We start from the raw sequence: 24,583 nt of genomic DNA, 5'->3' as shown, positions 1-24,583 counted from the left end.
GAATAGCTTTTTATGTACTTCAAGCATCCTTTCTGATACTCATTTTATAGACTTTTTATTTTATGGTAAGAGTTACAAACATGTAATATACTTTGACTCATCAGCTAGTTAAATTCATTAAATATGGATGTACTTTATAATGGAACTTTGATGTTTGAGCTAAGGTTTTATTTTTCAATTTTATAGTGTATTCTTACTTAAAAGAATCCTTGCCCAGCACTTAGGCACTATATAAATGCTGATTCCACAACAGCTCCCTGCTAAGTTATAACATTATTTGCAGAAAAAATATAAGTAACAATTTAAATTGGAAATTGACATAGATTTGAAAATTGAAATGAGTTTCTGTATCCAAGAGAAGATTGAGGAGATACTTTCTCAAGTTGACATTACCAGTGTAAAGTTGGCAGTGAGGTGGCATAGTGGATGGGACTCCAGACTCTGGACTAGGAAGGCTTGAATTCGAATCATGCCTTGCACACCTACTAGCCAGGTGGCTCTGGGCAAGTCAATTTATCTCTCTTCACCTCAGTTTCTCCATCTGTAAAATGGGAATAATAACATCATCTGCCTCACAGAATTGTTGTGAATCCCAAATGAGACAATGTATTTGAATTATTGTTACAGCTTTCACTTAAGCTGTCGCCTCTCTAGCCCTTCATATTGAGAAAAAAGATAAATAGTGAGATGGTAGGAAGGTAGTTTTTTATACAGTGTATAAAATATCATAAGATGTTTTCACTGTGTAAGCAGGGGGTAGCCACGTATTGGGACCCAGCTGTAATGTTTGTTTGGACCCTGCCACTATACACAACCACCTTGTTTAGAGCACAACCAGAGGAGAAAGGATAGTAGAATCATTTTTTAACTGACTCTATAGCGTTCATCAGTTTTTGTGTCTTTTTATCATATTTCATATAACTACTGATTTCTCTCTTTTCCTTTTCATTTTTAGAATGTCTGGAATGGCTGGGCTTTTCAGCTTGTCTGGCTGGATACGGGTGAGTAGCCTTTAATAAGTCCATCGCAACAGTGCTTACTTAACATTTATTTCAAAGAAAGGAGTGAAAAGTCAGTGTGCTAAGTGTGAAAATAAACATCTGACCAGTGTGTGCACGATTTACGTTTTCTCTTATCACAAAATTGATTCCATGTTCTTGGTAGAAATTTTATGTTCTTGTACAGTAAAGGCAAAAATTCAGCAGGACCAGCAGCTAGTTTGTCAAAATCACTTTTCTGTAAGGTAGATGATAAGCTACTAATCAAGGCAAGAGGTTTTGTGTTGGTTTAATTTTGTTTTATTATTCTTCAGTTCTAATCCCCCTGCTGCTCAGAGTGTTAGGAAGGGTCTGGAAGGAATTCAAAATTGATTCTATTGAGTAGTTTCTCAGAGGTGGTTATCCAGGTTTGGTTATTGATTTACTGTGTAACCTCTACAAAGTGACTTAACTCTTCAGTGTCTCGGTTTCTTCATTATCAAATTAGGGAGATCAAATATAAATGATTTGGCAGGACTGCTGTGAAATCAGGTAACTCTCTGAAAAACACTTCTAATATCTTCTGAAAAGAGATATATATTTTTTTTTACAATAAGAGTCTCAGCATGTATTAGGTTATTTGACCTTATCTTAATTCAACATTTGGAATATTATCTCAGCTTATGTTTTATTCTGCATTTTATTTCTCATCATTTTCAGACCTTTGTCAGGCAACAGTGCAGAATGTCTCTCCTGTATCAGTGGGGATAGTGTTCCTACAAAGATTTTTCTCTGTCTCAATGCTCAGATTCCTTATAAAATGACAGGGATAATCATTTAGTCAATTACTTATTTTCAAATATCTGTCTTTTCTGTGCATTCTTTATTTCTTGTATATATGCACATATGTAATCAAGGAACTGTGGCATGCCTTGCTCATAGCAAGACTTGCTGTCTAACTTGATAAAACCAGATTGCTGTTTCTGATATCTTCTGTGGATCAAGTATTATGATATTTTTCCAGAGCTCATCTGTAAGCTATTTTTGCACAATTTACAATTCTACTGTAACTACAAGTCTCCATCCTTTTAGCATTTTGATTTTTAAGTATATAAAATATATTTGTATTTGTTTATGAATAGGTGTAATTTATGGATTCTCCTTTCCTCCCTGTCAAGTTAATTCCTTTTCCCCTTTTCTTCTTCTTCTTTTCTTCCTGTACATTTTGTGAATGACTGACATTGTAGGTTTTTTTTTCTTTTAAGGCAGCTTTTTGATCCTGTTTAATTTACTTTGCTTCTTTATGTTGGGAAGCTCTTGGATGTCAGGTTGAGATTCCATGGAAAATCTCAAATATTAAAAAGAAATGTCATTCTTTAAGAAAAGGTAGCAAGATATAGTATAATCCTAGGAAATTTTCCCTTTACCCCTTCTGACACTTCTTCCTCCTGACCCAAGGGGCTGTATTGGTTCTTTTGCCTCAACTCTAAGAATAGACCTCTAAAGATGATAGACCTCATATGGAGGACTTGAACTGCCATCCTCCTGCATCTAGAGTGGAAGAATTCCATTCCTTTTAAGAATACAGATCCTCAAGTGAAGCCCTATTCTGGAGGGAGCAAACTTTGCCCCCGTTGTTCTGATTGCACTTGACTCTGACTTGCCTGGCTTTGCCTCTTATGCAGTCTGTCATAATCATTTTTCTTGACCTTGAACTTTCTGGTATGTCCACTCACCTGGCCACCTACTGTGGTTTTATACTGTATTGATTTTGAGCTTTTGGTCTCTCTCTCGCTCTCTTGCCTACCCCTCTGCTTCTCTAAATCATGCAGACATTAGACTTCTTGATACAACTTCTTAATTTAGTCCCCAAATGTCAGATTCTGTAAGCCTTTTTCTCCCCCTACTCTTTCTCCATACTTGTGTTCCTGGTTTGTCTTGCCATGAAACCTAATTATCTGATCTGAATTACATCCTGGAAAAAAATCCCCGGACTAGGAGGTAGAAAATTTGGATCCTAGTGCCTGTACTGCCACTAAACTGTGGAAAAGTCATTTAACCCCTTTGGGCCTCACTTTCCTTATTTGTAAAAGAGGCACATTGTGCTGGATTATTTCCTAAGAGCTTTTCCATCTCTGAAATACCATTTTTCTGTCTGAGGCCTGCTCCATTCTTAGCCATGCATACTCAAAGATTCAGAAAGAATCTGTATTTACATCAGTGTAGGAAAATTCCAGGGTGTGGACTTCTTCCACCAACATTAAGTAACTACCCATGACTTAGCCACTAAATTCTAAAAAGTTGCTTGAGGCCCATAGAAGTCATAGTCACAGAGCTAGAAGTAGGATTGGAGCCCAAATTTTCCCTAAGCCTAACACTCTCTATTCTGCCTTGATGACTTCTTCCATGTATGTACTTATGTTTAATATTAATATATTTCTATGGCAGTAGGTATCTTCCTTTTATTGAAGTGGAGACTGAAGCTTCAGGAGGTTATTTTTCCAGTCATTTGCCTTGAATTTTCATTCTGTCCCACATATTTATTACCATTTTTCTTATTATTCAATCTTCTTTGCTAGTAGTCTATAATTCTGCAGATAGACATTATCATTTCTTAGATGCTTAATAAAAATCTTTATCTTTTCCTGGTGGTTAGGCAATATAGAATGTTTTCTCCTAAAGATTTTTTTTTTTTTTAGTTAAAGATTGAGCTGGAGTTGTCCAGCAATTGGGAAACACCTACTTTGTTGACTCACATTAGTATTAGTGAATTTTTTTTTAGGATAAATGTATAATATTTTGGGTATATGTATTGTTGGTGACCCAGTTAGAGCGACTGTCTCATTTCACTTAAACATTACTATTGTCTTTGAATGGGAGCCATCATATATTACATCTTAGACATACAAATGTATCATATCCATGAAAAAAACATGTTTTATAGTTATTGGTTTCTCTTTTGACAAAAATGAAGGGAGATTTGCTGCCTTAAAATATTTTCATGGTAAAAATTTAAGGTTTTACTTGTTATAGGATGTAGAAAAATAGATAATCAAAATGTGTATGTGTGTATGTATGTATGTGTATTTTCAGTGGGGCACCCAAATTTCCACTTTTATCATATATATCATAGACCAAGGGTGGGGAGCTTGAACCCTCAAGGCCACATGTGGCCCTCTCAGGCCTCAAGTGCAGCTCTTTGACTAAATACAAACTTCACAGAACAAATCCCTTAATAAAAGAATTTGTTCTGTAAAACTTGGACTGAGTTAAAAGGCTACACCGAAGGACCTAGAAGGCTGTATGTGGCCTCAAGGCCAACTTTATATTCTGACTTTGTAACCTTAGTCATCTATCCTCTTTGATCTCTCATTTCCATCTCCATAACTAAACCAATTACCAAGGTACTATGAAGGAAGAGACTATCTCCATCCGGAGAAAGAATTGATAAGTAGAAGAATTCTATGTGTAAAATGATTTTGCATATATTTATACATACTTGGATCTAATGGTAGCCATCTCTAGGGTGGGAGGAAAGAAGGATAGAAAAGGAAAAAAAATCAAAGAAAATTACACAATAAGTTATATATTTAAAAGAGCAAGTTGTACGTAGTAGATTTCCAGTTTCATGTTCAATCATCTTTTTTTTTCTATTTTGCTATTATGAAATGCTTTGTTTAATTCTTAAGTTCAGAATAAAATAAATACAATAAAAAAGGAAAATGTACAGCATTCTTTTATGCTAAAAATCTTAAAATGAATAGGTATAGGAGAACCATTTTAATGTGATTTTTTTGAAACATATTTAAAACCAAAAATTTAACAGCATTTGCAGTAGAAAACACTAGAAGCTTCCCTACTAAATACAAGGATAAAGTAAAGATAATATAACTTGACATTATTCAGGAAATACTAGTGATAGAAATAAGTCAAAAGACACAAACTAAGGGCACGAACATTGGCAAAAAAGATAAAATTATGCATATTTGCAGACAATATGATTTAGTTAGAAAATCAGCAAAAACAGCACACATATAAAGGGGGTGAGGGGGGAGAGAAAAAAAGCATTTCTAGACTTGAAATTATGTATTTAAGTAGTAATCATCAAAACTTTGGTACTGATTAAAAGGCAGAAAAGTATGTAAGCAGAACAAACTAGATAATGAAGCATCAGAAATAAATGACTTAGGGGTTAATGGGAAGATAGATACACCACTGTTGATGAATTTGTGAACTGGTCCAGCTATTTGGGGAAGGAATTTGGAATTATGATTTTGTTAAAAAGTAACTAAAATGTCCATTCTCATGTATATCAAAATACTAATTATAGCACTTTTTGTTGTAGTGGAAACAAAATTGAAAATAAAGTTACATGCCCATTGTTTGAGGTGTGACTTAACAAATTGCAGTATGTGAGTCTAATGGAACTTTACTCCACTACAAGAAATAATGAATATGAAGAATTAGAGACAATAGGAAGGCTTGTTTGAACTGATGCAAAATGAGTAAGTAGAACTGATAATATATTGCAGTGACTACTACAATATACAGTAGAAACCATTTAAGCAAGCACCTACTCTATAAAAAGAATAGTAAAATGAAATTGAAGACCGAAAAAGAGAGAAAGTAAAGTACTTTACAAATTGTGAAGATTATATATGATTATGTGTGCTATTTCTAGGCTCCAACCATTTCTTCTCATTTGTCACTACAGAAAAGTTAAATATCAGTTCTCTTTCACTGTAGTATTGATTACCCGCTTTTACATCTATAATTACTCTTTGTAAATTAAATTATTGTTTAATTTATGGAGGTCTTAAGATATAATGAAATCATGTTGCCTCTCTTTTTAAGGAATGTGTAACATATTAATCTTTTCATGTCCTCCCAAAAGCTTTTGTCAAAGGAATTTTGACAGTTTTGACTTAGTTTATTAAAGCTGTCCGACGTCACTGTCATAATAGTTACTTGTATGTTTTATTAAATATTCCTTCTTGATTTTTCCTGACAAATACCTAAATTATGTAAATGAATGGAAAACTATTGCTTATTTCGTTAATTTGGTACAACTTGAAAAAAAAGAATTAGAAATAGGATCCTTAATGAAATTTGCAAATAGCCAGGAAGTTGCTTTAAGACCACTGCAGTTATTGCCAAAAGCAAGGAAAAACCTAACAATAACAGATGACCACAAAGTCAGATAAACATGTAAGGAAATGTTGCCATCTTGTGGGCTTTCAGGGTAGGCCAGTTGAATTGGTATGAAAAGCCACAAGTAATCCTGAAATTAGGCAATGTAGTCTGTTGCTAAATAACCAAGTAAGGCACAGTGCTTCTCTGAAGAGAATCATTTAGCTTGTGTTAGAATTTTTTAATGAAAGCAATATAGAGCCCTCTTACACTGTGGGTTTCTTGAAAACAAGGATTTCTTTTTGCCTTTCTTTGTATCACCATTAGTTAGCATAGTGCCCGGCACTCAATAAATACTAGTATTCCAGTTAGCCTCAACTTCTGTATGTGTGTGTGTGCGTTGTGTGTGTTTTGTGTGCTTTAACACATTAGTACTGAACACCCAGAAATCTAGCTCTTTTAATTAATATGATGCCATTACAAAAATTTAACTAAATGAAAGGAGTGGGACCAAGGGCACATGTAGGAGAGTTGTCATTGGGGAGGAGAAGGGCCTCTTAATTATTGGAGATTGGAATAAAAGAGGAGAAAATGAGGAATGACTTAAGGAGTTTGGAGATGAAGAGATGGGGAAAAGAAGGAACTCATGGCCAGTGATCTGACTTTATTTTCTTGGTCAAGTTTGAGGTTCCTAGAAGAGAGTGGAGAGGGGAACTTTGAGGACAGAAAAAGTTGGAACACCTTCTGTGGGGAATGGAATAGGGAATTGATTAGGGAACAGTAAGTGATGTTGTAAGGCCTCAGGAGAGGACATAAATGTTCCGTGGTTCCAGTCTGATTGGTTGTCCAGTTTTCTCCAGGTACCAGCATGGTCATAGTGGTAGAATGATGATGGGGGTAAGCCAGGGTTGGGATTTGATAAGGCATGAGAATCAGTAAAACAAGAAATTCAAGAGTCGTGGGCAGCATGGAGTTGGGCTATTTAACTATAGTATCAAGATTAAGTAGGGAGGAAGATAAAAACAGAGCAGGGATGATGGCCTGAGAAAGAAGGGAGGATTGGAGGGATTAAAGGTTACAGAGGAAGTGAAAAGTAGCTTCCACGTGGTGCTAGAGGGAGGAACCTTCAGGATTCCCCTGTGAGACACCTTCATTCTCCAAGGGTAGTTATAGGAAGCAGGGATAGCAACTGCCCCAGCCTGGGCAGGTGGTTGGAAATGGAGGGCATTGACACTGGTGTGGTGACTCACTTCAGAAAGGAAGTCGCTCCAGAGCAGTAAATTCTAGGTGCAAGAAGGGTTCCAAACCTACTTCTTCAGTATTATTAAAACTTGGGCCCTACACGTCAAGATCCAGTGATGGAGAGGCCAGGGAAAGACTGGGGCTGGGGCTGGATCATTATTAGTGGTGCCCCACCTGCCTGGGTGCTCAGGGTTAGGAAGTATTATTGCAGCTAGAAGAGTAGCAGTCCAGTCCAGAGGAATAAGCTGATTAGAGAGGAGAAGCAGCCTTTAGTCCTTGTATAGAATTAAGGCTGCAGTATCCATTTTCAAGCGATGGCAGTTCTACCTTTATTCCTGACTCAGTGGTCACAAAAGGTTGTGGCTTTCTTACATTTAATCGGGGTGATGAGCAGTAGACTTCTGGGTAAAAAGATTTCCAGGGGGAAGAGAAATGAAAACCCAGTCCCTGAATGGCCCAAGACTGGTACAACCATCATACCAATAAAAAACAAGTTACAAAGGTTAGCTGTCTGTAAGGGCAGATTCCAGAAGCAGTCACATATTCATGCTGCCTTATGCACATGTATTATCAGTACCCAGTTAGGACTAAAAACTGACATTCACGAATAATCATCATTTGAGAAGAACTGATAGAAATTTGCAAAAAGGGTTCTCTTTATACTTTTGAAATGTAGGAGAACTATGTTTTGATTCATAATCATAGCAAATAAAACATTGGTTGAACCTGTCTTTCTATAAATAGACAGGCAAGTAGACAGGCAGAATCTCAGATTATTCTGGTGGTAGTTAAAGATGACTGGTAGCTTAAAAAAAAAAGATAAAGATGTATTCATGTAATTCATTGTTCACTGTTAGGCCAAGGTTTTAAAAACTGCTGCTTAGATGCATATGTGTATTTAAAAAGTAAGTAGTGCATAACATTTTAATAATTTGCATTTTGAGAAAAATAAGACTTAAAATGTACCATTATTGCATTGGTTATACTAGGTACTCATTTTCCTAGGATTTAAACTCCTTTAGAAAATGTATGTTTCCCATAGTTTGCAGAATCAAAGAACCTTTATGGCTCCCAGTGCTAAGCACAATACTTTAGACAAATGTTTATTTAACAGTTGAGTGAACAAATGTGATATTTCTTGGTTATGGAAACAGGATTAGTTTCCAAAGCAAGTGATACATCTGTGACCATAGAGAAGGAATCACAGCCCCTGGCAGTCATTATCTCCGGTATCTTTTACTTAGTATCACTTTATTGAGAGTTGAAAGGGACCTCAAAGGACATCTAGTCTAATACTTTCATGTAACAAATGTAAAAGTGAGATCATGGAGATTGTGGCTTTTCTCAGATACCACATGCTGATTTCTTTCTGGTTGAGATCATGAGATTCCTCTTTGTTTTGTGTTCCTATGTGATACCATCAGAATGAGAAATAATATTTATATGATAATGATAATCACTGAAAAGATACTTGTTTTCCTGAATGACTGATTAATTCACATAGATAGTTAATTGACTGAAAAAAAGACCAAATCTCTCATCTATATGGTTCCTTTAATATGACTTGGTGGGTCTTGAAGTAACAGAATGCATAGCATGTGTTTTAAGAAAAACACTGACTTAGTGCAGTTTTTCACATTTCTGTAAGCTTATGTGTCATTTGGGACAACTAAGTATTGGAAGAAGAAATGAGGAGAGAGAACAATTTATTCTTTAAACAGTTGTCTTTAAATAAAAGATTTCAATCTAATTAAAATGGTAGGAAAAACACACAAATATCTGGGGTTTATAAATGCCATATGGTTTTGGAGCATTTCTTCAGGACAAGATGAAACCTTGCACAGAACATCACGAAGGAAATATGGAAGAACTCCAGCATGATGGAGGAATTGACCAATGAATTCCATTGAGTACTGGCAGAGATTAGGCTGTGTACTTGGGGCAACTCTTGAGCCTTACTGTATTTGAATGTATTCTTCCATTGCAGATCTATAATTTTATTAAAAATTATGACTCTTAGGGGGAACAGTTCAGGTGCTGAAACATGTTAGATGATTGATTATAATTCACAGAATAGAAATAATCATCTCCTGTGTTGTCCTCAGTGGGAATTAATGTAGTATTTTTTTCTTTCCATTTCAGCAACTTCACATCTATTTCACAGGGACTCTTGGAATTCCAATTTGGGGTTCATACTTCATCTTTGTTATTGCCACACTGATGATTGGCCTTGTCCTTGGTCTGGTAAGAGACTATTTATTTCTCATTTTCCCACTGCAAAATAGGGGTCCTTAATTAGGGGTCCACAGAGCCTTTTGGGGTGCCTGTATAAATTTCGTGAGGCCTTTGAACTTGGATGGGAGGGATGTTACATGATTATTTTCACTAATGTATCTGAAATTTAGTATTTCCTTTAATTACTTTGAAAAAAACAGTCACTATTTTGAGAAGTCCATTGACTTTGTCAGATGATCAAAGGTATGTATGTATACACACTCAAAAAGCCTAAGAACCCCTTCTTTAAAGCAAATAATTAATTTTGTGTATCACAGGTAGAATAGAAAACAAATATGCAATTTTTCTTAGTTTTTCTTTTTAATATATCTTGAGATTTCTTGTTAAATTTTCTTATAAGATATCACTCTTAACTGTTACTAGTAATGCAGGGTAATTAAACTGCTATGCCATTAAAAACCTCATATTAGCAATTTGTTTCAACTACCTCCTTCACTATATCTTTAACACTCTCCAAAATAAGTTGTCTAGATTATCACCTGTCTTTTTCTGGCTCTTTTTCCTCTGAAAAAAGCATATTTGCCAAGGAATGGTCAAAAGGCAACAGCTGAGAAAAAGAAAAGTAAAGGGACTGCTTAGCACCCAAACTGTAAGATCCGTCCATTGACAAATGAGTCAGCAGTATATGGAAATATCAATCACTGTTAGAGCATTGTGCTACTGAGAACAGTCATGGATTTGGCACGCAGACTCATGGTCATAGATCATAGAGTCTAAAGCTAGAAAGTTCTTTTAGAGGGCATCCAATTCAACATACCTGCTAAAAGGTCATCTAGGCTTTGCTATGATAATTATAACATAGAACATGCATTATATGCCATAGTAGAGCATATAATAATAAATCAACTATCATAATTGTTGTTGTTATTTCTCAAGGTGGGCTGGTCCACTTTTGGGTAGCTGTAAATGTTAGAAAGTTTTCCCTGACGTCAAACCTAAATTTTTACCTTTTGACTTCTCCCTGGCATCTCATTGTGGGTCATTAAGTTTCACTCAGTTTTATGACCAAAGATTATGCTCTTTACCTTGGTCGTTTGTCTCGTTAATGTACGTATGTTGATCAGAAGGGGAGCAATTCCAAAATTTCTGCTGCTTGTAAAAGCAAGCAACTCTTCATTTTCCATATCCTGTTCTGCTTGGTGTAGACTCCAGGAGCAATAACACTTCCCTCTTCTGCCCCCATAGTTAGAGGACCCTGGCGGTTCTCCTCCACCCCTGCTCCCCTGCCCCTTTTCAGAGCCCTGGCTCACATTACTTTGCAGGCTTCTTTCTTTTTCTGTTTGAATCCCTAGTACTTAGAACTGTGCTTGGTACGTAATAGGCACCTAATGAACGTTTACAGCACGCCCTGTTGATGATGGGTCAATAGCACCTTCTTTATATATGAGAGACAATATTAGAACTGTATGTGAAGTTTTCCCAACTGTACATTATAGGGAGAGATTTAAAGAGCAAATGTGCTATTATATTTGCTTATGAATACAGTTTTTAAAATCATACTGGTGAATTATGGGTGCATTAGCTACGTTCATCTTAAGAACAGTGAGTCATTAAAACACTCCCTTTCCTTTCTTAGACAATTGCAAGTTGTCTGTTCTACTTTGAACTCCTGTTAAATTCTGTGGAATTTCACCAGTAAAGTTGTATGCTAATTGCAGTTTCTGAGCACAATATAATGAAAATACTTGATGACTTAGTGATGGAGAAAAAACAAAAATCTTTCCAATCATCACATAATTTTCAGGGTTAGAAGAGATCCAGGGAACCATCTAGTCTAATCCATGTCTGTGCTATACAAACATTTGAATACTTATACCCTGATTCCTCTTCTCCTTGACATTAAGTAATTTTATTTTAGCATTTAGCATTTTTTGTTACTGTATTGTTGATCATTTAGGAGGTCCAGCTGCTTTTGTATGTGCCTGTGTTTTAAACAAAACCCTTTAAAGTGTACCTTGAAAACGAATCTAGGAGCCCAGAGTGTAAGCCAAAGCAACACATATAATTCAAGGGAACTGGGATATTTTAAGATAAACATACCCTTTTAAGGCATCCTATTATTCAACTTTCAAAGTTAGTTATTTTTATTTTCACACTTGGATTTTTTTCTATTTGTCTACAAGGAACTCCTTTATTAGTTCTGTGACAGATACTGAATTACTTTTTGTTGCTAATTAGCATGTGCCCAGTGTTAAGGCTAAAAGGAAATTAGCTAGTTTACCTAAAAGAAATAAAATGTACTCTCCTTCTCCTTTTTTTGTTTTATTTTGGGTAGGTTTTTCATAGGGATTTGCTCCATTATTGCAATGGCTGGATTTGCTAGAATAGTGTTTCTGTGCTTATTAACTTAGGGAATTAGTATAACCCAAGTGTCCTTAACATCAGGGCATCATTGAGTGTAGATGAATCCAGTAACGATCACTTGAGGAAGGGATGAAAATGATTCTCTCATTGTGAACTTTGTTTTTGAAGGAGTTTAATGAATATTCATTGACTGACTAAAGTTGACCTTTTCTGAGAACTCATTCTTTAAAATTTAGGTAAGCCCTGCCCCTGGTACTTTTGGTAGAGTCCTGTCTGCAGGTGTTATTTAGAATTAGAATGCAAATTCCTTGGGGACCCGGACTGTTTTGCTTTTGTCTTTGTATCTCCAGCAGTTACCAATGTTTGCAATGTTTGTTGTTTCTTTCTTTAAATAAGGCTATAGTACAAGAGCCTTCTTTCGATGTGGCTGTCCTCTTCCTCACCATCATCACAAGCATATGTATAGTGCTTTAAGTTTTGCAAAGTGCTTTATAAACATTATTTTGTTTTATCTTTACAACAGCCTTGGAAAATTGATACGCTTATTATTCCTAGTTTACACATAAGGAAAGTAAGGCAGACCAAAGGATAAACAACTTGACCAGGGCCATACAGATAACAGATATCTGAGGCTAGATTTGAACCCAGGGCTTCTCTGACTGCAAGTCCATTGTTCTTTGCCTCGTACCACTCAGCTGCCTTAAAAAAAAAAAGAGGAGAGACAACTTGTTTGCTGTTCTGGGGTAAAAGCAATATAGGGTATTATATACTTTACCGAAGGTTTTAAAGGAAAAAGAAAATGTGATCCTTTGTTTAATCAGCAATGGAGAAAAACTACAAAGAAACAGTGAACATTTACTAAGCTCTTACTACATGGAGGACCTTGTATTAGATGTTTTGCAAGATAAATGGTTTCAATAAGACAGACAATTTCTTCCTGCAATTACCAGGCCTGGAGGAAGGTAAGGTATTTCAGGCATAGGGAACAGAGTAAATAAAACTATGAAAGAGGAAGAACATAAGGCATATTGGGGAATGGGGTTGGGGAAGTAGTTGTTCTGATTGTCTGGAACATAGAGATTGTGAAGGGATGTCATAAGTGATAAGGCTGAAAGGGAAAGCAGGGCTAAGTTACATAGGGCCTTGAAGGCCAAAGATTTTGTGTGTGTGTATATATATATATGTATATATATATATATATTTTTTTTTAATTTAATTTTATTTTATTTTGTACTTTACTCAATAGACCCTAGGGAACCACGTAATAAAATTGTTCTGGCTACATTATGATGGATGGATTGGAGGGGAAGGAGAAAAACTCTAAGTTTGCAAATTGGAAGGAATGGTAAATAAGCATTTACTGCCCTAGGCCAGGCACTATACTAAGTGCCCTCACCATGTCCCTAGGATTATTATACTATTCTTATGTTATTATTATCCCCATTTTGCAATTGAGGAAACAGAGGCAGACAGGGTAAGTGCCTTGCCTACAGTATACAGCTAGCAAGTACCTGAGGCTCAATTTGAAGTCAGATTTTCTTAACCCTAAACCAGGTGCTCTATCCATCATGCTACCTGGTTACCAGTGATGTTAGTTCAGGTGATGGTGGTTTTATGGATGGTAATGGTAATATCAGAGGGAGAAGGGGCGGAGCCAAGATGGCTGAGTAGAAAGACGCACATACACATAGCTCCGAACCCACAACCCATAGAACATCTACAAAAAAGTAACTCACGGCGAATTCTGCATCCGGAGGCCACAGAACATTGGAGGGAGGGAGATTTCTGTTCCAGAGAGACCTGCAAACCTCTCGCAAAAGGTCCTTCGCGGCGCAGACTGGGCGCCAGGACTGGGAGCTGAGTACAGCCCTGCCGCGGCCACGGCACCAAGAGGAAAAGATCCGAGCGGGCTTCAGGGACGGAATCTCCAGCGTCCACGCGGGTCCCTCCACCCACAGGTGACAGGGGTCGGTGAGAGGGTCTCTTTGGCGGGTCGAGAGGGGAGTGGGGTGCCCCCATAACTCAGGCCCCCTCGGGAGGCAACAGTGGAGACGGGAGCAGACCGGGGCTCCCCAAGCGGGCAGGAGCCTGGATCCATTGTTGAAGGTCTCTGCATAAACCCCCTGAGGGAACTGAGCCTGTGAGGTGGCCCTGCCCCGACCTGAGCACCTGAACTTAATCTCACACTGAATAGCAGCCCTGCCCCCGCCAAAGCCCTGAGGCTGGCAAGCAGCATTTGAATTTCAAACCCCAAGTGCTGGCTGGGAGGATCCGGAGGCGAAGTGGGTGTGAAGAAAACATTCAGAAGTCAAATCACTGGCTGGGAAAATGCCCAGAAAAGGGAGAAGAAATAAGACTATAGAAGGTTACTTTCTTGGGGAACAGGCATTTCCTCCCTTCTTTTCTGATGAGGAAGAACAATGCTTACCATCAGGCAAAGACACAGAAGTCAAGGCCTCTATATCCCAGCCCACTCAGTGGGCTCAGGCCATAAAAGAGCTCATAGAAAATCAAGTTAGAGAGGTGGAAGAAAAGCTGGGAAGAGAAATGAGAGACATGCAGTCAAAGCATGAACAGCAGATCAGCACCCTGCTAAAGGAGACCCCAAAAAATGCTGAAGAAAATAACACCTTGAAAAATAGGCTAACTCAATTGGCAAAAGAGGTTCAAGAAGCCAATGAGGAGAAGAATGCTTTCAAAAGCAGAATTAGCCAGATGGAAAAGGAGATTCAAAAGCTCACTGAAGAAAATAATTCTTTCAAAATTAGAATGGAACAGATGGAGGCTAATGACTTTATGAGAAACCAAGAAATCACAAAACAAAACCAAAAGAATGAAAAAATGGAAGATAATGTGAAATATCTCATTGGAATAACACCTGACCTGGAGAATAGATCCAGGAGAGACAATTTAAAAATTATGGGCCTATCTGAAAGCCAGGATCAAAAAAAGAGCCTAGACATCATCCTTCATGAAATTATCTAGGAAAACTGCCCTGAGATTCTAGAACCAGAGGGCAAAATAAGTATTCAAGGAATCCACAGATCACCGCCTGAAAGAGATCCAAAAAGAGAAACTCCTAGGAACATTGTGGCCAAATTCCAGAGTTCCCTGGTCAAGGAGATAATATTGCAAGCAGCTAGAAAGAAAGAATTCAAGTATTGTGGAAATACAATCAGGATAACACAAGATCTAGCAGCTTCCACATTAAGGGATCGAAGGGCGTGGAATATGATATTCCAGAAGTCAAAGGAACTAGGACTAAAACCAAGAATCACCTACCCAGCAAAACTGAGTATAATACTTCAGGGGAAAAATTGGTCTTTCAATGAAATAGAGGACTTTCAAGCATTCTTGCTGAAAAGACCAGAGCTGAAAAGAAAATTTGACTTTCAAACACAAGAATGAAGAGAAGCATGAAAAAGTAAATAGCAAAGAGAAATCATAAGGGACTTTACAAAAGTTGAACTGTTTACATTCCTACATGGAAAGACAATATTTGTAACTCTTGAAACTTTTCAGCATCTGGGTAGTGGGTAGGATTACACACACACACACACGCACACACATACAGAGACAGAGAGCACAGAGTGAATTGAATAAGATGGGATCATATCTTGAAAAAATGAAATCAAGCAGTGAGAGAGAAATATATTGGGAGGAGAAAGGGAGAAATGGAAGGGGGCAAATTATCTCTCATAAAAGAGGCAAGCAAAAGACTTTTTAATGAAGGGATAAAGAGGGGAGGTGAGAGAAAAACATGAAGTTTACTCTCATCACATTCCACTAAAGGAAGGAATAAAATGCACAGTCATTTTGGTATGAAAACCTATCTTACAATACAGGAAAGTGGGGGATAAGGGGATAAGCAGGGTGGGGAGGATGATGGAAGGGAGGGCATGGGGAGGAGGGAGCAATTTGAGGTCAACACTCATGGGGAGGGTCAGGATCAAAAGAGGGAACAGAAGTAATGGGGGACAGGATAGGATGGAGGGAAATATAATTAGTTCTTACACAACACTACTATTATGGAAGTCATTTGCAAAACTACACAAATCTGGCCTATATTGAATTGCTTGCCTTCCAAAGGGAAGGGGTGGGGAGGGAGGGAGGGCAGATTGGCAGACAGGGGCAATTAGAACGCTCGGTGTTTTGGGGTGGGGGGAGGGGACAAAAGGGGAGAAAATGTGGAACCCAAAATTTTGTGAAAATGAATTTTAAAAGTTAAATAAATTAATAAAAAAAATATCAGAGGGAGAAGCAGGTTGAAGAGGTGGAGGGAGGGAAGATCATAAACCTAGTTTAGGACATTTTGAGTTTCAAGTTCTAATGGGACATTCAAAAGAAGAGGTTCTGTAAACAATTGTAAATGTAGGTCTGGAGCTTCAAAGAGAAGTTGGAACTGAATTTATAGATTTGGGGTATAATTTGTATAGATATGGTAGTGAAAACCATAGTTGTGAAAATTATGAAGTCAGAGGACATAGGTTCAAATACTGCCTCTGTCACTTACCTCTCCATTTTAGGGCAGGTCACTTAGGCTCATCTATAAAATGAGGGGGTTGGACTCAAAAAGTCTCTAAGGTCCCTTTCAGCAGTAAATCTATGATTCGGTGATCAGTAGGAAGGAATGTGATTATCAAGAGAGCCTATAGAGAAAATTGGGAGGTGAAATCAACTCAACATCATGAATTTCTCCTGAAACAATAAGCAAATTCTCAAGCTCAGAGGAGACAGTCAGGTGGTGCAGTGGATTGAGCAGTGGATTAACTCAGGAAGGCCCGAGTTCAAATGTGGTCTCAAACATTTATTGACTGACTCTGGGCAAGTCTCTTAACCTTTCTCTGCCTCAGTTTCCTTGTGTGCAAAATGGGATAGTAGTATGTGCTTCCAGTTATGTGGATAAAATAAATAGTTGTAATGTATTTTGTAATCCTTAAAGAGCTATAAATTTGGTATCTCATGTTATCATCATTACCAAATAGGAGTAGAGGAATCAGCTGCTATGTTACCTAGCCATGAGAATTCCAGGACGGAAATAGTAAGAGTTCAAAGGGCAAAAACAGTGGCTAGTGAAATATAAAGGAAGGCCAGGTGTCCATCTGAGCATCTTAGCAAATGAGGCCAGAGTGGAGCAGGTGGAATGGGGACAATAGTGAGGCCCCAAGGTTCACAAGAAAGTCAGTTGAAAAGTTTACAGTTTGAGTGAATGAGGAGGATCCTGTGATATGACTGGAATGCCGAAGTTCCTTGTCCTAGCAGCGGTGCAGTTCTTGGAAGAGGTGACATCTAATGGGTGGCCATTGCTGTTTTTGTTGTTCATTCATTTTCAGTTGCGTCCAACTGCACCACCCCATTTGGGGTTTTTTTGGCAAAGATACTGGAGTGGTTTACCATTTCCTTTTCCAGCTCATTTTACAGATGAGGAAACTGAGGCCAACAGGGTTACGTGACTAGCCCAGGGTCACAGCTAGTAAGTGTCTGAGGTCAGATCTGAACTCAGATCTTCTTGACTCCAGGTCTGTCCACTGTGCTCCCTAGCTGCCCCTTGTGACCCTGTGAGTGTATGGCTTTGGTAGAGCACAGAGAAGATGATGAACTTGAGGAAGTTGAAGAGTTTAAGGAGAATATGGACCTCTAATTGTTCTTTCTTGGTCTCTGTTGTGATTTTGAAATGTACTGATACATGAATAGGGCAGTGCATATTATATACTGTGCTTTAGTACCTGTGATGTGTAATGCATATCCACGCTTTGCCTTTCTGCGGCTGGGATTGTGCCTTCATCCGGCATTGGTTACTTCTGTCTTGTCAGCTCTTCAGTTATGAAACAGTTATAGAGTTCTGAACTGCCTTGGTTGTAGTAAACATTGTCATTCCCAATTTCTCAGTTACTCCATAGTGACATTTTTATTAGCCTCAGGCATTATTATTACAGAGGGACCTGAAATCCCCTGGTTTCATAAAATTATAGCACCAGGAAGGGCTTCAAGCCCTTCAAGGATGGGTATAACATCTGATGACTTACATCAGGTGATAAAACATGAAGCCCAGAGAAATAAGATGATTTGTCTGATGTCACACAAGTAGTATCTGATTGATTTATAGTCATTCAGTCATTAAATAAGTTTAACAAACACATAGTAAATTCCTGCGTACTGTGTGCAAGGTCAGAGGTTGTATAGCATAATGAAGGAAGAACCTGCTTTGGAGTCAGTAATACCTGAGTTCACATTGCATCAGAAACATGAGCAGTTTTACTGTGAACAAATGCCAATCTCATTGATATTCTGATGAATCTTTTGGATCCCTTTTCAGCAGGCTTTTAAATGCATGAAATAAAATACATAGAATTACAAAGGAGATGAATTACAATGAAACACGGGTATCCATTTTTTTTTAAATTCCTATACCCAAATTAAGATCTCCTGCTTTCTGATTATAAATTACAGTATGAGTTTGCCTCTCTGGATCAGTGAAGATAGCTTTCACAGTGGAAGTGGAAATTGACCCTAATCTATTGCCTTTTCATAACCCTACTCTTCATCTGCACTCTGTCCTCCAGTCCCTTGACCCCTCAAGTCTCTCCTAGGTCATCTTACCTTCACTAACCACTTCATTCTCTTCTCACCTTGACCCAAAAGCAAATTCGGTGCTGCACTATCCTTTCTTGAATCTCTATCCCCCTTATCATATCTGCTGAATGAAGGTGGAGAAAATCATGCAGCCATTCTGAATGAGTCCACTACAAATTTAGGATACATAACCTACTATGAGGCAATTCTGCTATATTAACATTATCAACTCAGTATCCCATTTTTCACAGCAGCTCTTCCAAACCATTCAATCCCTTCTTAAAACTCCCATGGCTTCTTTTCCCCCAACACTCTCAGCAGAGAACTATACCTCATATTCTATGGAAAAATTGAGACCGTTGCCATTTTCTGTGAACTCCTTTTCCCCTCTTCCTTATCCTCTATTAACTTAGGTACCTTCTGCCACTCTCCTCCTTCACCCATTTCACATGATGAAGAGGTCTTTCTTCTTACCAAGAGTAATTGCTCTACTTGTTCATGTAATCCCTTTCCAGTCCATCTTCTTCAAGAAATTTCCTCCTATATCATCCCCACTCTCACTTATTTTCAATCTTTACCTAGCTCGTTTCCTCCTACCTACAAATATGGTCATGTTTTTCCTATCTTGAAAAAACTCTCACTTGATCGCAGCCTCCATACCTCCTATTATCTTAAATACTCTTCTGCCTTTTTGTAGCTAAACTCCTCAAAAAGGTCATCTATAATTGGTGTCTCCACTTTTTTTCCCTCTTATTGTCATTTTAAACCCCTTTCAGTCTCACCTCCTGCCTTATTATTCCATCAAAACTACTATTTCTAAATTTATTAATGATCTTTTAGTTGCCAGACCCAATGGCCTTTACTCAATTCTCATATCAATCACTGTCTCCTCTTTGATACACTCTTCTCTGTGGGTTTTCAAGACAGTGCTTTCTCCTGGTTCTCCTCCTACCTATATCTGACCCCTCAGTCTCAGTGTCCTTTGTTGGATCTTCCTCCACATCACACCCTCTGACTTTACGTGACCCTCAAGTTCTGCCCTGGGCCTTCTTTTCTTCTGCTCCTTCTATGCTCTTTCACTTAGTGATCTCATCAATCCCATAGGATTTGATGACCCTCCCTTTGCAGTTGATTCTCAAACCTGTCTTTCCTATCCCAATATCTCTATTGACCTTCAATCTCACATCTGTAATTACCTTTCAGACATCTCAAACTAGATGTCCAGTAGATATCTTAAGCTTGTTATTTCCAAAATGGAGCTCATCATATTTCCCCCAAACCCTCCCTCACTCCTTCTTTCTCTATTACAACCTTTCCTCACTCAAAACAAAGTCAAGTGCAAGTCATGTCATCATTTCTCTGATGGCATGGTCTTCTTCAGCAATGAAGGATGAACCCACCCCGTGTCTGGAACATTGCCTCCTACCACCTTGGCTTCTTTTAAGTTTCATCTAAAATTCCTCCTTCTACAGGAAGCCCTCCCTAACTTGTCTTAATTTCAATGCCTTTGCTCTGTTAATTATTTCCTATATTTTTATTTGCATGTTATCTCCCTCACTAGATTGTTAGCTCCTTGAAGGCAGGCACTGTCTTTTGCTTCTATTTTATCTCTACCACTTAACACAGTACCTGACATGTAGTCAGCTCTTAATAAATGTTCATTGATTGATTGATTAGAAATTTCCCCCTTAGTTTTAAATCACAAATTGGAATTAAAAATATGCAAAGTACTGTGCTAGGTACTTGGATTACAAAGACAAAAATAAAATAATCTTGTATCTCAAATAAAGTAATTCATAAGAGAATATCAGATGTGCTTATGTGTATGCCCTTTCAATTCTAAATCCTGTAAATACATATAGTTTCATTTATTTTTGTTTAGAATGTAATACCACTTGAAGAAACTAGGAGGCATGATATAGAGGAACAGTTCAGTAACTTTTCTTGCATAATGCCAAATTGAAATCCAGAATGGTTAAATCACTTCGCAGCTTCTCTGGCATTTGATATTTCCATCTTTTGTCTTCTTTTCTAATTTGTCCAGTATGAGGGAAAATCTCAAAGTTTGCATTTTTCCTAATGTTCATGCTATGGAACATGTTTTTATGCAGTCATTTATAACGTGCAGTTATCTTTTGAAAATTGTTCATATCCTTTTAGCACTTATTAACTAGGGCATTACTTTCAGTGTTCTATATTTGTGTCAGCTCCTTGTATGATGTTTTGCATATTTGATGTACATATTTTCTCTTTCTACAATTTCTCTTTTAGTTCTCTTAATTGATTTTTGTATTCATGCAAAAACTTAAAATTTAACTTTGTGTAGTCAAAATTGCCAGTTTTAACTTTTCTATTCTTTTCTATTCCATGTTTGATTAAGACACAGTTATGAAAGCTACCTTCCTTGTTTTGTCTGTTTTAAAATTTTTTATCTTATGTCACAACCATGGGCCATGGATCCATTTTGTATTTATTGGTCTTCACCTAATTTCTGCAACACAGCTTCCCAGGCTTTCAAATAGTTCTTATCAAAAAGGGTATCTTCCCATTAATGTATCTCATTGGGCTTATTAGCACTAGTCAACTGCTTTCTGTTTTAGGGGCTCCTATTTCATCGTTGTGCTTCTCTATTTTTAATCAGTAACAAATAGTTTTGATGCCTACTGCTTTTGTAGTACAGTTTGACGTCTAGTAATCCCATGCCCTAGTCATTTTTGCCTCATTATTTCCTTCAAGATTCTGTATCATCTTTTTTCCAAATGAATGTTACTATTTCATCTGGTTCATAAAAAATATTCACTTGGTAATTTGATTAATATGACACTAAATCTGTAAATTAATTTAGGTTATATTAAAGTCAAAAGATTTTTCATATGAGATAGCCAAACGAAGGGTAAAATGTTTGAGATTTGTTTTGTTTGTTATAGCCTGGCAAATATATCTATCCTTCCCCTTCACTTTGCATATTTAGACAGTATTGAACATCAGATTGTGTTTTGCTAGACATGATATAAATCTGTCTAGTGAGTCACTAAATTAATAGCATTTTAATATTTTTGTTCTCATCCTTGGGGGAGTCAATCTAAACCATGAAAAGATGGAGAACGATAACTATATATGAATTTTACACAGTTTTGTTCATCAATACTTTAGATATCCATTTTGATTGTTATTTTATCTTCACTAGCTTTATTCTTCTTTGCATGCTTTCTGCCCTCATTTAAAACAACTTAATGACATCAGAGGTAAACCATCTGTGACACTGCCATCTGTTAGAACTAAATGGAACTGACATACCAGTGTGTTGAGATGTCCCTAGATAATCATAGGAACATTGGTTTCCAAGGGGGAAAAAACACATTTGCTAATCCTCCTCAATCCAAGAAAATATTTCTGAAGTGTCTCCTTGTGCTTGGCAGGTTAAATATTTACCGATCATAGCCATTTAAGACTTCAGTATCGAAAATTAATAGCATAAAGCATCAACGTAGGTTCCTAAATAAAATCCCTTCCTTACTTCTCTTTGTTTTGTATCATTCTGTAATACTTAATGCATAGTTGATACTCAGTAATCGTTTTATTATTGGTTGACATTACTGGAAACATATTAATATGGAGAATCAAATTATGAATAGATTAGAAAAAGGAATGCCCTTTCTTCTATACTACATTGCCTTGTATAGCTTTTCAGTGCAAGGCACAAGGGTTAGGTACTGTGGAAGATAGACGTGAGTATACTCCCAGGTTATCTGAGGGAAAATAAGCTAAATGGGGAGTCAGAGGAGGCATCTTTGAAGTTTTCCTCTAGAAGTTGACACCTGATTTGAACTTCAAAGGAAGTCACTGATTTTTTTAGATGTCAGAGGACAAAGAAATTACTTTCAGTTTTGAAATGAAGGCTAGAACGGTGATGGAATGGAAATCACAGAAACCTTCATGGAAGAAGAGTCCTTTTTAAACGAGCCTTTTAAAAGATAGAAATTGGGAGAAGGGTGTACCATAAATGAAAGCACAGTTGTAGGAAAAGGCAGGAAAACATTCATAATATAATGAGCATAAGTTATATGGAGGGAATATAGGATATGTAAATTGGAATCATACCATAGAGGCTCGTAGATACCAAAGTAAGGAATTTGAATTTTATTTGGGAAGTAATGAAAAATCATCACAGATTTTTGGGAAAATAGAGTGGTAGTGTCAGAACTCTTAAAAAAATTTACATAGTCAAAATGAAAATATTTTCATCAGAAAAAATACTGATGCTAACATATTTAAACTTTCCAGTCAACTGTTCATCAGTTGCTATTGGGACATTCTGTTTTCTGTGACCAATTAATTTTCTGGGAATACTCTCTGTTTTGAAAAGGCATGTATCTTTTCATGTTATTCCTCTTTAGCAATACTGTGAGAAGAATTCTGAAATTGTTATGTAGAGGAAAGAAATAACAGGCATTTCAATGATAGAGAACATTGGCATTCAGTGCAGAGTTTATAAAAGAACAAGTCCTTATAGAAGGAGAGGGGATATATATGTGTGTGTATAAATATATGGATACCAATATCTGTATATTTATCTACATAGAAAGCACAGTTAAGGGGAAAGGGCTAAGAAAACTTGAGTTTCAATACTGGCTCAGGCACAACCTTTGTTTGACCCTAGACAATTCCTCTTAACTTCTTTGAACTTAACTTTTCTATAAAATGAGGAGATTGTATAGCATGATTTATATTCAGTCAAGTCAGCAAGCTCTCCTTAAGCCCTGCTGTATGCTAAGCACTACACTGTATATAAAAAAAAAAATGAAGTATTCCTTGACCTTGAAGAGCTTATATACTATAAAGGAAATAACCTATGCACATATAAATAAATACAAGATATATACAGAGTAAATCAAAGGTAAATAGGGAGGAGGTAGCATTGGAAGTTGAAGTGATCAGGAAAGGACTCATTAGGAGGCTGTGATTAAGCCAAGCTTTGAAAGAAACTAGATATTTTTAAGATGTAAATTCTAGGATAGATCCTCTAATTCTAAAATTCAAGACTGATCCTCTACCTAGTATACCATGCTGCTTCCTTTTATGATTCTGTAATAAAGAGACAGCCAAATACAATAAATCGAGTCTTGAATTTGGAGTTAGAAGACCTGAGTTCAAATCCCTGCTCTGCTACTTACTACATTTGTGTTCTTAGATAAGTCACTTAAGATCTCTGTCCTCTAATTTTCTCATTTGTATAGTGTTGGAGTTGGACTAGGTGACCTCTGGAATTTCCTCCAGATATAATGTGTGATCCTACAATAATCTTAATTTCTTATATTATTAATTCCTCATCACTACCTGTTCCCTTCCTAAGAATAAGAACAGACCGTCCCGCCCCCCAGATTTACATATAAATTTAATGTACTTTATTGCTTTCAGTTTTGTTAATCTCTGGTTTTCTTTTCTTTCTTCTTAACATTATTTTTTTCTGTTGCTACATTTTGAGTTTCTTCCTGTCTTCATTCTCTCCCTCCCCACCCCGACACTATCACAGGCCACCATTTGACACAGATTTATAAATATATATATGAAACCATTCTATGTGTGTTTTTATTTATCAGTTCTTTGCTGGAGGTAGATAGTATTTTCCTTCATTGATCCTTTGGTCTATCTTTCCATGGCCCTTGTTACATATAACTTTTATTGCATCATAGTCTGAAAAGGATACATTGACTATTTCTGCCTATCTGCACCGGACTGTGAGGTTTTTATGCCCCAGTACATGGTCAGTTTTTGTGTATGTGCCATGTACCACTGAGAAAAAGGTATATTCCTTTCTATCCCCATTCAGTTTTCTTCAGAGGTCTATCATATCTACCTTTTCCAGCATTCTACTCACCTCCTTAACTTCTTTCTTGTTTATTTTGAGGTTAGACTTATCAAGTTGAGAGAAGGGGTGGTTGAGGTCCCCCACTAGTATTGTTTTTCTGTCTATTTCTTCCTGTAACTCCTTTAACTTCCCCTCTAAGAATTTGGATTTATAGCACTTGATACATATTTGTTTAGTAATGATATTACTTTAT

At 37.1% G+C, this 24,583-nt stretch overlaps 1 protein-coding gene across 1 annotated transcript in view; it reads left to right on the top strand.

The window, feature by feature from the left end:
- Window positions 1-24,583, top strand: part of TMX4 (thioredoxin related transmembrane protein 4) — a 110,451-nt gene that overhangs the window by 61,277 nt on the left and 24,591 nt on the right. The window contains exons 5-6 of the mRNA XM_072634429.1: window positions 956-1,001; window positions 9,492-9,593. Of these exons, the coding sequence (XP_072490530.1) occupies window positions 956-1,001; window positions 9,492-9,593 (148 nt within the window). The remainder of the gene's footprint in view (window positions 1-955; window positions 1,002-9,491; window positions 9,594-24,583) is intronic.

The sequence above is a fragment of the Notamacropus eugenii genome, chromosome 1 (genome assembly GCF_028372415.1).
Source record: "Notamacropus eugenii isolate mMacEug1 chromosome 1, mMacEug1.pri_v2, whole genome shotgun sequence".
In the NCBI taxonomy this organism is placed as follows: domain Eukaryota; kingdom Metazoa; phylum Chordata; class Mammalia; order Diprotodontia; family Macropodidae; genus Notamacropus; species Notamacropus eugenii.
Note: the sequence above shows the minus strand (reverse complement) of the source record. Positions and strands in the feature narration are given on the sequence as shown.